This window comes from Hippichthys cyanospilos, chromosome 21, assembly GCF_059441005.1.
Source record: "Hippichthys cyanospilos isolate Australia breed blue-spotted pipefish chromosome 21, RoL_Hcya_1.0, whole genome shotgun sequence".
NCBI lineage: Eukaryota > Metazoa > Chordata > Actinopteri > Syngnathiformes > Syngnathidae > Hippichthys > Hippichthys cyanospilos.
Genome location: NC_142389.1, coordinates 2,586,248 through 2,599,177, shown reverse-complemented (window position 1 = coordinate 2,599,177; position 12,930 = coordinate 2,586,248). Strand labels below are relative to the sequence as shown.

The 12,930-nt window shown below is 40.4% G+C and overlaps 2 protein-coding genes across 2 annotated transcripts; both read right to left on the bottom strand.

Moving 5' to 3' along the window:
- Positions 1-495: 495 nt before the first annotated feature.
- LOC148406134 (uncharacterized) lies at positions 496-1,795 on the bottom strand. The gene is made up of 3 exons (XM_088405755.1): positions 1,630-1,795; positions 1,061-1,171; positions 496-989 (listed from the first exon to the last, which is right to left on the bottom strand). Exons 1-3 carry the CDS (start codon positions 1,679-1,681, stop codon positions 751-753), a joined length of 402 nt encoding a protein of 133 aa, XP_088261881.1. The 5' UTR covers positions 1,682-1,795; the 3' UTR covers positions 496-750.
- A 1,633-nt stretch (positions 1,796-3,428) lies between these two features.
- Positions 3,429-12,627, bottom strand: spaca4l (sperm acrosome associated 4 like). Its single transcript, XM_088405756.1, has 3 exons — positions 12,468-12,627; positions 4,953-5,063; positions 3,429-4,205 (listed from the first exon to the last, which is right to left on the bottom strand). Exons 1-3 carry the CDS (start codon positions 12,517-12,519, stop codon positions 3,988-3,990), a joined length of 381 nt encoding a protein of 126 aa, XP_088261882.1. The 5' UTR covers positions 12,520-12,627; the 3' UTR covers positions 3,429-3,987.
- Between the last annotated feature and the right edge of the window lie 303 nt (positions 12,628-12,930).

The window sequence follows — 12,930 nt, the reverse complement described above, 5'->3', positions numbered from 1 at the left end:
TTCGATTGTCAGAATGTATCAGTGAAACCTCGAGATACGCTTACTTAACATATAAAAGAAACAATTAAGTTGTATTACCTAACCATTACGTTGTCATTATTTTTAGTTTTAGATAGTTGTGCTGACGTAAAATTATATATATATATATATATATATATATATATATATATATATATATATATATATATATATATATATATATATATGTGTGTTTTTTAATACATAGCAGGCATGCTTACTTCATTATGCGGGTCTATTTGACAAATTTCAAAACAATTCTCGAGTCATGAATACAATTGAATATAAAATGACCCCCCGCAGTCAAGCCATGGACCCCCAGGTGTCCGCGGACCCCCCATTGAGAACCAACGGACCGGTTGCCAGCCAATCACAGGTCAAGATGATCGTCGTTTCCAAACACAACAGCCAGTGAAGAGCGTTGGATCTCATTGAGTTCCAATGCAATAAGTTAAAAAAAAACAACAAAAAAGGAAGTTAGTTAGTTAGAGTATTTTATTTTCAAATCACGGGTTTCAGTTTTGACGCAGTATACAACGGATAAATAAAAAAAATCATTTCAAAACACAGTGGAAGGTTTTCTCAACGTTTCCCTGAAACATTCCATTGATCGCCTTACACATCGTATTCCGTACTTTTTTGTCAATAAACAACTTCCGAGGATTTTTCTACGGCTCGTGCTCAACTATAAATGATAAGACACTTCCATGTGGCGGGGGGTCGCGGCTCGCATCACAGCAGGCTTCCCAACGCCGAGGCCAGGACGGCGGCCGCGACGGCCGTGACGAGCGACGCCCTGGCGGCCGGGGCCCCGCCCACTAGGACCGGGTTGCATTCCTCCGTCGAGCAGCAGTCCACTCTGGTCTCGAACGTGACGCCCAGCAGGGTGGCGTTGGTGGTAACGTTGCAGTTAACCTCTTCGATGCATCCCTGGGTGTTGAAGCCCACCGAGGAGGAGATGGACACAAAAGCTGTCGGGGGGGGACGGAAGTGTGACGCCGAGGTGGACAAGGCATGGAAAAGACATGGAAAGGGGACCTACTGGCTTTTCCGGTGAAGCACTGGGAGGTGTTGGTGGCGCACTCCACGGTGGACGAGGACACGCAGAAACCCAACAAACCAAAGGAGCACTCGTTGCATGTGAGGGACTCCACTGAAGCACGTACAATAAACAAATATGGAGGTTTCACTCGCAGCGCCGGTGTCCAACTCAAGGCCCGGGGGCCAGATCGGGCCCGTCACATCATTTCATGCGGAATGCTGATTTGATTTCAAGTTTCTGGCTAAAATACCAAAAAATAATCTTCACACCTTCCCCGACGTGTTCTCCTCAAAGTAATTCACTTCATTTACTTTCTACTAACTCGCCATCCAAACTTACATTTATAATACACAAAATGGAAGCCTTATGTAGACATGATCATTAATAAAAGTACATTTACAAAATTAAATACCCTAATTCAGCAATTGCAAATTGTCGCAATTGAATTTGAATTCCAAGACGTAATCAGTCTTTCAAATAATACTACAACCTTTCCTTTTTATCGCTCAATCGGCACACATACTATAATTATGATCCCAGACGCCATTCCTATCATTTCAGCTTCTTACCAAGCATGACGCACGCAAGTGCCGCGATGACTCCGATAAGGATCCTGCTCATCTTCGCTATGTTCCTGATCAACGCCTCGCTGAGGGTCTTGGCTCACTTCTCGTGCTTCAAATAGAGATGAAGCTGTTTTGAGGGAAGGGTTTTAACCCCCGCAGAAACCGGTGGGCCAGGAAAGGGGAGGGGGTGATACGGGGTGGTGCGGTTTCATCTGCTTTTGTCTTCTCCATGCTTTGCGTCACTAAAATAAAGGAGTGTCAAGGGTGTGTAGATTCACAGTCCTTGCAGCTTAGTAAATTAATAGACACACACACACACACATATATATATATATATATATATATATATATATATATATATATATATATATATATTTATACGTCGCAAGCCACACTTCACTTGCTTCTTTTATCAGACAATAATGCTGTACTTGATAAGTTTAGAGTCATCGCATCATTGCTGTAGATTTGCTATCTGAAGTGGCAGCATTGAAGTCATCCATGACAGGCACAAGATGAACTTTTGCCCTCTAAATAAGACTGAATATGAGCCAGTCTGCTCAGGAGTTCATCGCCGGTCTTCGATTTTCAGTATTCCACCTTGGTATTTTATATTCCGCAGCACCCTGAACCAATCTGATGTTAAGGTCAGTTGTGAACTCTCTCGCTCCGTGGAAATCCTTATGCGGTGTTCAATTTACGCCGGCCCTCGAGGACTGGAGATCGACACCTATGCTGGAGTGACAACGTAAACAATCTCGTTCGAAACCTCACGAGAATGATACGCGGTACGCGACGGCCAGTCCAAGCCGCTTCAGTAAACTAAGAAATATCCTCAGAAGAAGAATACGTGGGATGCGCATGCTAAATTGTATTCTCCTGTGCTGCTTGAATCCAAAAGCGAATGTTTTTTCTTCTCTGCGCCATTGCCATCTAGACAAAAAGAACACAAGCTGTAATTTCTACAAATATATATCACGGTTTGAGTCACGAGTCTATCAACACTTAAAACTTCAAGTAAATACTGTAGGTCTTCACCTATTGTAAACGAAGCATGCAATGAAGTGCAACTTTCGACGATAAGATAAGTTTGCTTCTGGAAGTTTGGAAAACTTTTTTTTTTCCTAATAAGCACAGTTTGATACGTGTATTCCCTGGGTGCCTGTATATTTCCTTCGTTTTGTTTCGGCACCCAGCAAGAGGGCGATCGCTTCTCCGTTAGCTTGTTTGTTAGCCACAAGTTGCGGTAAATTCATGTAATATTTTCATACTCAAAAGAGGACTGAAAATATTCGAGCCTGTATGAAACGCACCAATTGAGTCCGCTGAAGATATGAGCGGCAAAGCCAGCGCCACATTTAGGTGAGCTTCAAGACACGGCAAATCTTGGAACCACTTTTCAGCAAAAAAAAAAAAAAAATCAAAGTAGGTAGGTGAAGAGCGAGACATTACGCATTATTCTGTCATGCATTCATACCCGCGTACCACATGTGCATGCCTGAATAAACCCATATGCATTTTCACATAATCAGGCTTGTCTCTGAAGATGAAAATTGAGATATGAATATAGTCTACACAAGTCTTCAATATAATAGGTAAATTTTACAAGGAAAAAAAAAACAAACAAACGTGAAGGCCTGCTAATGAATTTAAACAGGACACTAATCTAACATTTGCGGTATTGTCATTGGCTTGTCCGCAGGAGCCCCAACAGGCAAGACGGGTCCTTCCCGCCGGGCGGCGAGCGGGCCCAAAAACAAAACCGCATTCATTTGCAATCTTTGCAGTAAACACAAAACAGCTTTCTTTCCCATTTAATGACTTTATTGCATCTTCTTAACGATCCAATTTTTCATGAGCCTTCACACACTGATCAGACACACTTGGGAGAAGTTGAAGCAAGTGTCCATTTGAAGTTTGTTCATGTATGATTTGGATTGAAGTTGACATCCTTGTTCTGGCATTACCTGTTCAGTTTGATGTCTTGTCTCCTTGTTACTTAACAAACGGGGTCAAACTTTCACACCTTGCCGTTAGACATTCCTAATAAGGACTTTGATCTGACAGTGTTTCTGCGGGGACATGCAAAGAAATTTTACAAAGAAATATATAAAAAAAAAAATGGAATTAGGGCTAACAACACATTTTATGGTGAGAGAAAAGTTTACGGACGTTTATTTAAGAATCGAGCCGGTTACGATTTATCAGCGTGAAGATACTGTCAAAAGACGACCGAGGCAATTTAGGTATAAATCTACAAGTACGTGAAACGAGCCGTCGTAGAAATGCTTTTGAGACCGTCAATATACAATAGAAAAAGAAAAAAAGTCCCCTTCTGTTTAAAGGAGGGTCCCGTAAGCGTTACACCAGCATGTTGGCCATTAGCAAAGCGGTGAGGGTGGCCAGGACCAGCGGCCCGTTTGAGATTCCCGGCGCGCCGTTGCACAGGTTGCTGTTGCAGCACGTCTTGGTCAGCTTGTAGATGGTGGTGTTGCTGCCAGAGGGGAAATTCACATCCTTGGTGCGGTTGCACTCGGCCACCGCCAGGCAGCCCTTCATGGAGACGTCCAGGAAGCCGGCTGGGGAACGAGAACCACGGTCAGCGTCAAGACGGGATGAGACATTTGGGGAATGGCGAGAATGCCGACTATCGCCAAGGGAAATTTCCGCGCCGGAAACTCCGGTTTCGAGCGCTCGTCTTATCGGCTCCGGCGAGAACGACAGAAAAACGCTCACGTCTTTCATTCGAAAGGTGTCAAATAAGGATTCCGTCGTAGAGAACTTGGGATTTTAGGATTTCAAACAAGCATTTCAATCAGTTCAAATGGACTATAGGAAAATGACACTAACTCATTTTGGTAGAAACAAGATACAATTTGACTGTTTTTTTAAATTGTTCAATGGGAACGTCCACAGCAGAATAAATAAACCGCTCAAAAATTAACTTGGCGTTTCTCTGACTGTATAAAATACTACTAATATTGTAGAAGTGCCAAGTAACGGCCGCTTGACTGTCTTAGTAGACCTGCTATTTGGCTTAAAAGCAGAACAAGTGAAAATAAACAACTTGCAATGACGTAAATATGAAACTTTAATCTTTTTTTGTTGATAGTAATGGATAACAGAGCAGGTGCGGCTTTATCTGTACATCTGGTATGACTTGATAAATAAGCTGTGAAATTCGTCTGCTCAGAATGCCTCCCGGTGACATTCCAGAACGAGATAAGTGACAGCGGATGTTTTTTTTTTTATTTTTTTTTTCTCAACGGATGCAAATAGCTGATAAGAATGCCGTCCGCCAGTTGCAGTGCGTCCGAACAGCTTACCCGCCTTGCCTTTGCCGCTAAAGCAATGCTCCCCGCTTTCGCATGTCACCTTCTTGGTGACGCACAGGTTCCAGAAGCCAATTTTACAGTCGTAGCACTGCAGCGCGTGGCCTGAGAAGAAGATACAAAAAGAGTTCATTAAAATGATAGCACTTGTTAATATACTAAGAGACTATAAACACCATAGCAGGTGCAAAGACGACAAGGTTTGTTTGCGGCCAAAATAAACCAATCAGATCATTGCACCATCAAGGAAAACACAAATTTCTTTCGTGTGTCCGCTAGCTGAATGGGAACAACACAGAAAAATGCCATAGACGTGCTAACAGAACTAGCATCTCAATGTCAAAGTGTCGCAACACATCTCACATGCGCATATTTGACCACAGGATGCAGCAACACATGTAGACACTTAAAATCCACAAGCATATTCTTTGACACACAATTTTAAATGGGATCGTTTCTGGTATATTAAGAATGATTCAAGCAAAAATATACAGTTATAGCAGATTAACCTTAGAGTGGATTATGTTTTAAAATTATTTAAATAAAATCAACCGTCATTGCAAATGCAAGCGCCTACTTTTGTTCGTAATATTGGTGGACCACCCATGTTTTCCCTTGAATTACAAATTGTGGTTTCGTGCATTGAAAGCGAATTTAACAAAAGAATCTTGAAATAATTGTAAAGAATGCAAACCGTATTCAATGATGAGGCAACCGACTCAAACCGCCTTGCTAGATTGCACGTTTGTTTCATGGTATTGGAATGAGAGACACGTCGGGTAGTAATTTTGAAACCTGACGCATCATGACAGTTGACTGACATGTATGTACCTTGACTGTACAGTATGTGCCGCATTATATACGCCTTCGAAGGGCAATTACTGAATTTCATGCGCACGCGTGTGTTGTACGGCATGCGCACAAACATCGGAAGTTTTATTTTACACCCGCATTCATAGAAATGAACTCTGTGGAAATCGAAAGGTTTCTTTCACCGCATTTCGATAAACAGCGTACTAGATTAAAAAAAATATATATCAGAATGCGGCTTCCGGTATTGATGACTTCATGCAGGTTTACGTTAAACAAACCCAGAAACCCTGCCTCGGTTTTGAATCTTTAAAATGCCGGCTAACGAGTTCGTCAGGCTCTTTTGTTCAGCTGTCATGGAATTCCTGTTCAACAAGATATATGACTTGGTGTCAAACTCGCTGCCCTGGCCAGTTGGGACCCTCTGCATCAACTCCATCAAATCTACGTGTTTGTCAATTTGTAAGATGTTCAATTCTTGAATTCCAGAAATGAGTAGTCAGGAAAATCTTCACTTCATGTAAAAAAAGGGGCTTGCCTGATAGAAAAAAAAAAAAAAATGCATGAGATGCATGCACACACACATTGTACAAGACTGAGATCAGAGTTGCTCAACACGAACAGGCATGCGTCATCTATTTTTTTTTTAAATATTTTATTTGGTTGACAGATAATTCATGGAAAGGTTTTTAAAAAAAAAATCTGAAAATTTGTGACAATATTTTGATTAGTGCTGTCAAATAAAAACATTTAACAAATTAATCTTTTCAATACTCACTAATAATCACGGCGACAACTATTTTCTATGAATCTTGTAAGACAGTTACTTAAGTAAAATCAAATAAATGAATAAATTATCCGTTGTGCCTGCTTTTTTTTGGTCCTTCAATGCGTTCTTTTCCTGTAATTACAACTGTTGAACAAAACAACGAAATCTCATTCTTAAAGGTACTTTTTTCTTACAGTCTGTATGACGAATACAGTTTGAATTCTTTAACCAAACGCGTCAACTTAAAGTAAAACTACGTAAATTTCCATGTTCGTGTCATTGACTCGCCTTCAAATTTGGTTGTGACGTTTGCAGTTAGGTTACCACAGGAAATAGATACACCTAATTTATTTATTTTTTTCTAATACATGATAGGGTTCTACAAAGATGACATCACTGATATTAAGACGTGGTGCCCAATTATTAGGAAAGTTACTGATATAAGAACACTTTAAATGTACTTAAATGAATTATCTAGCTAGTCTTGCAATATTAACAATGCCAGAGGAATATCTCAAAATCAACTTCAAACTTTTGGGGGCTGAGCTGGAAAAAGGGTCATTATGAACATTTAGGTGTGGCTTTGACAAAAAAAAAAAAACTCAGTATCAGGCTTCTCATGCTCCCTACTGTCGGTGGAATGAACTGCACAGATCTCCAAAAAAGGTGGGGTTTCAAAACATCTGTTTATTCAGGTGTCCACTAGAGGGCAGCAATGTTCCAAAATAGTGGGCCGAAGCAGCTTGTATAGTTAAACGTGCCATATCAATGGAGTTGAACTTTTTGGAGATTTTAACCATGTTAATATGTTGATTTTTCACCCTAACACCCCCATTCCTCGCATTCCTTGCTCATTCTGCGCTCTCAACACCGGCCCAGCCCGAGCAGATAAACATTACTTGCGAGAGGCCGGTTGACCATAGCACGCTCTTATACCACCTGTGCAAAAAGAAATACTGGACGACCACATCCATGTCTTTTAGTTTAGTTTTGGTTCCGAAGTTGAGGAGGAGAGATTTTCCCGAGTAAACGGCAACGTTTCCTGTATTATTTACGTTTTACTGTAGAAAATGGCAAAATGTGTGTTTGGGAGCACACAGCCAGACAATCAACATCTGTAGTAAATAATTCAACCGTGAGCGGAACTGTTTTTATTCAAACTTTTCTCACGGGACGGATTTGATGAGAGGAACAGCTCTTAGTGAGTGCAGCAGTTTGAAAATATTGTACCTTTTTATTATCAGTAACACACCTGTTTTGGTTCCTTCATTCAGTGTGAGGATAAACGGTCGGCATTAAACGATGTCACGAATGACAGTGATGTGTTGCTTCAGTAAACGAGACGCTTCACTTAGATATATTACCATAAACAGTTTTAAAATATGCTATGAGCCCTGGGATCTCACTTTATAAAAACCCCACAACCTCTATCATATTTTTTAAATTTAGATACATTGTGTTATTGGTGCAAAACAAAACGGTACGTAATAAATAACAGCATAAATGTAGTTTCAGTCAATTATTTACTGAGAACCCACTGTCATTGTTCTCAGATTTCATTGGTCTCTCAGGATCGGTCATGTATGACCTTTCCTCGCGGCAGAAAGCCCATAAAAATAGACTACCCGAATTCCTTGCAGGGAGCTTTCCTTTGTTAAAAAGCTGTGGGAAACGAGAGCAAACAATGACCAACCGGCGACAGTAAAAATCACAATGAGCTGCTCCACGCACACAAAAATCATGATTCCAAATTGAAACATATGACATAATCACACACGCTGATAAAAGACGGCGTTACCGTTTCTGAAAGGTTCCAAGATAAATACGCACAGGCAAGTCAGGTGTGCGAATGCAAATTGGAGTAGTTTGCATTAGGCTTTGGCGTGGCGTACAAAACACCTCATTGGGGTAGTTAAAAGCCCGGTGAGGGGTGTGGTGGGATTATTCCCTAAACATTTAAGAAAAAGAAGCATTTGAATGTTAAACCTACTGCCATATGTAACGCAAACAAAGTGGATAGCATTACCGATTTGTGTACATTTGAATGTGGCTTGCAGCTATTTAGATACGAGTTGAAAATAATAGCTTCAACTTTCTTTTGTGTTAAGTGAACGGGCTTGATGGAAACTGTCGTTACCATGGCGACCAGAGACCCCCCTTTTTTTGGGTGGTTTAAATATTAATGGCCTGCTTGGACACCGTATGTTTTGTGCTAGCATCACGGTTAACATTACTGTTAAGTTGCGTCAAATAGTTGCTTTGAAATTCAATCATTTTATATTTCCTATGTAGTAGTTTGGCAAAGGCTAATTTAAGGGGGCAAATGCTTGGTTTGCATGTGTTAAATGACAATAAAATAATTACTTTTGTGCTATTTTTGGCAAGTTGGTATCACCGGAAAAAATGAACGGAAAGTGTTTCATTTGAGGGAAAAAATGAATTTGCTGCCCTCTTGTGGCATTAATGAACTATTGGGAGTTTATGATTTCCTCTGGACAAAACGTAGCGTGTTGACACAAAGGTGACACTTATGGCAATTTTAAACATTTTAAACCGGTTTTGGTGGGGGTGCACCGCGCTAGACATCAGTTTGTCCGAAGTCACCAGTAACGCATTAAAGATAATTATTGAAAAGACTTGAGGGAAAATGTATTTTTGCTTCCTCCCTAAATGTTCAAAAGCATTTAGGAACATTTTGTTGTCGGGCATTTTGTGTTGTTTTTGACTGGTTTTAATGGAAGACCCATCTCATCGCGAACCTACAGCTGAGGCACTGGGGCAGCATTCCAAACCAAAATAGATTTCATAGTACCAACCCCCAGAAAATAAGCAAAGCTCCTCTATGTATCACAGTAGTCCGTTGCAAGTTTCTCGTTTAATATCCGCGAAAACAACAATTTCAGTTTATTTGTGATGCTATACCTGAAACAAAGGCACATTTGGAGATGTGTTGGAGATGTGTAAATGTAAATTGAGGGCCAGACGTACATTTATATTTAGCTGGAATCTGATGCAGTTGGAAATATTTCAGTAGCCTGTGACACGTTAAGAAACTAAATCAAACCAAGCATCTAGTGGGGAAACTAATAAATTTCCCTTGAGTTCAACGGCCTTAGCTGTGATGAATCGCCTTTAATGGAAAACAGCTATTTGAGCGGCATGTTATTAGAGCTTAACGTTAAACAAAGCACCTGACGGCACAAAAAGCCGCCGCTATGGTGGGGGGGGAAGGGTAAACAAAACAAAAATAAAAGAGGGTCACTGACTGACACAGGGTGTGGCCTGAAACAGGATCCAAATCAAGACAATGGGGAAACAAAAGGGGAACAATATCACCAAAAACACAATAGCTTAAAGAACAAATGTTACTTGTCAGGGGAACTGTGCAAATCCTCCGCGGAAACGCAATTTGAGACACGGGCCTCCACTGTTATGAGGTGAGGAATTTCTCATGCCATGGTCTGACAAGTCGGGACGTGATTCAGTTTTTCAAAAGCGTCTGGGGAAAGCTCATTGCTGCCTCACCCCAGCATGTGATAAATGGCGTGAGGGCAAAGCTTGTCATGCGCGCGCAGAGGTGCCGCTACTTGTTCTACGGTGAACATCTGCTAACTTGCCCTCGTCTTGTTGTTGTTGACTCGTTCGGAGCAACGTTTAAAGGCCGTGGACGCTACAAAAACAGTTTTTATAGTTTTAGTCGAGTTTTCAGAGGTCATTATTTGCAGAGTTGACAGTTGCAAGTAACAGCTGATTGTTTTGAGCGTACGGTTTCGCGCGTCGCTCTTTGAGCGTTGGCAAAACATGGCGTCCAAGTTCTACACCGTTATGAAAAGAAGCTTTTGCCTCAAGGTCACGCCATCTCAAACTTTTTCAGATTTTGCAGAAATTCTGTGTAGAAAAGAGCAGGCAATGGAATGATCGACAAGTAAGGGATCATCACACCAATCGACTATTTTGGTAATCGTTTAGTTCACGGGTGTCAAATTTAAGGCCCGGGGGCCAGATTCGGCCCGCCACATCATTTTAAGTGGCCTGCAAAATGTTGATTGTGGCTTCAGGTTTCTGTCAAAAATATCAAACTTGTCTAGAACTTTTAGAATATTTTTTCCACTGCTCTCTGTCTTCCAAGTCAAGGTAATTGCTCAAAGATACCGTAGTCCAATATAAACTAAAACCACAATGCGGCCGATGATAAAAATGAGTTTGAAGCTCCTGATTTAGAGAGTTTAACCTAAAATTGTACAAATGTTCTCGTTTCAGCCTCCAAGCAGTAATTATTCGGATTTCTGTCGTCTTTCAGACCGTTCGCAAACATCTTGCTTTTACTTTGAATAACGATAAAAGAACCAGTAACTCAGGTTTTGAAAGGTTTTGTGAGTTTAACATTATTAATCCCTGGGATATTGTTTAATAGTTTCTTAGTGGTTTACCGACAAAATTGTACCAGTTTTTTTTCCCCTCAGCATTTGAGAAAAAAAGGTTTTGCAGTACACTATTAAAAAATTTATTCAATTAATCTATGAAATAATCGATAAACAGTTCCAAAAATATTCCATTGACAGCCCAGGTTTGGTATATTAATGCATGAAAATACAAATTGCAACCAAATTGAAATACTGCAGGTTTTTCATCCACTTTTACCACAAAAAAATGTCCTTTCATAAATGTTGGCTTTCCATGTTTCCGTGCTGAAGGCTCAGGTAATCACAGCTCAGTTTGTGAATGTCATATGACAAGCAGGTGAGCTGCAATTGGTTTTTACCTGAGCCTTGAGTTATTTTTGGTAAAAGTGTGTTTTTGAAGGGTATCAAAAATACTTAAGGTATTACCTTTTTACTCTTGAAAATGGCTAAATAAGTCGAGTATCCCTTTGAGAAATTGTTGACATGCTTAACATTGGTTGAAACATTAAAATAAACAAAAAAAAAAACTTGCCACAAATTCAATGCATTTTGGTTTGTTTTTGAGTATTTTTTTATTTCGTTGTAACTGCATTATCTAATTTGTAGGTCACTTTAAATTTTGTTGTAACTAAATTTGTCATTTTGTGTTAATGGTCCGTTCCTGGTTACATCGTTACATAAAAATGTTATTGGTGATATTACAAAGTTGCATTCTAAAAACTAAAACAAAGTTGCTACTAGCGACAAGAGGACACACAAAGTCACCAGCAGGAATAATAATCAGTTATCCTATATAACATTGTGGCTGCTAGTTGTATTTAATGATAAATTCCTTTATTTGTTGTCAGTATGGTTGTATACAATTAAAAGTGGAAGGGAAACTGCTGTTGCATACTAGTAAATATGTATAAAGAGCAAACGTTTAAAAAAAAAAAAAAAAAAAACATTAACTGGCAAAAGCTTGGTTTAAAATGATGCGATTGTCTGTCCGGTAGCGTGACTATGATGCGGTTCTTATCGCATTTGGAAAACGCTTCAACTCAATTGAAGTAGACAAAAATGGAAAATTGTAGGCAAATTTAATTTCCGGTCATAGCCTCGCCAGTCTGCGAGTTGCACTTGGTAAACAAGTGTAGCTTTTATTTCAGGGTGTGTCACTGGTCAGTGTCCAATTTGTCCCTTTTTCGGGGCCCCGGCCCCACCCTCCCCCGGGAGCGTGCACACGCCCTGGCAAAATGTGCTCACGCTACAAACGCTTCACAACACTCCGAAAAGTACCGCCGTGTACTGATTTTTGTGTGTTTTGCGAGGGCGCTTGTAGAAATAAAAAGTTGCTCGGTAGCGCAATAAGCATGACAAATTACCAATATTGGAAACATGCCTGCGGGCAATTTTGCTCTATTTACGTAAGGCAGACACTAGCGAAATGTTGCGTTCGGAAAATTCAATGTTTTTAAAATATAAATATAAAGGCGTATATGTTTTTTTTTTTAAATAAGGAATAACACGAGGAGAGAAAACTCCTACCGATTGCAAAGCAGACTCCCACGGCGAAAAGCTGGAGAACAATTCGGTTCATGTTGAGTGATAAGACGTCGAGGAGCTGTCAACTTGCTTGCACACGGACCGTTAGAATCTTTTTTTTTTTTTTTTCCAGCATCGCTTCATTTATAACCCCCCACCCCCCAAACCGAGCGTCACAGTTATCCAATGAGAGGAGGTGTTTTTGTGCAAAGCAAAGCAGTCTGTCCTCCTCCTCTTCCCCGCACAAAACTCTTCCATCCAAGCCACCTGCGAGCGTGTGACGTCATCAAGGAAAACTCGATTCGTTGAGACGTTTACATAATTAACGCACAAACTTTCTAGTGGACGCTATTTAATAACTATTTTAAAACACGTGACACGATGTCATCATCTGATGAAAATAAACATCACGAAGCAGAAGCGGTTACGTCAGAATAATATGACTTCAATTACTCAAGCTTCCGTC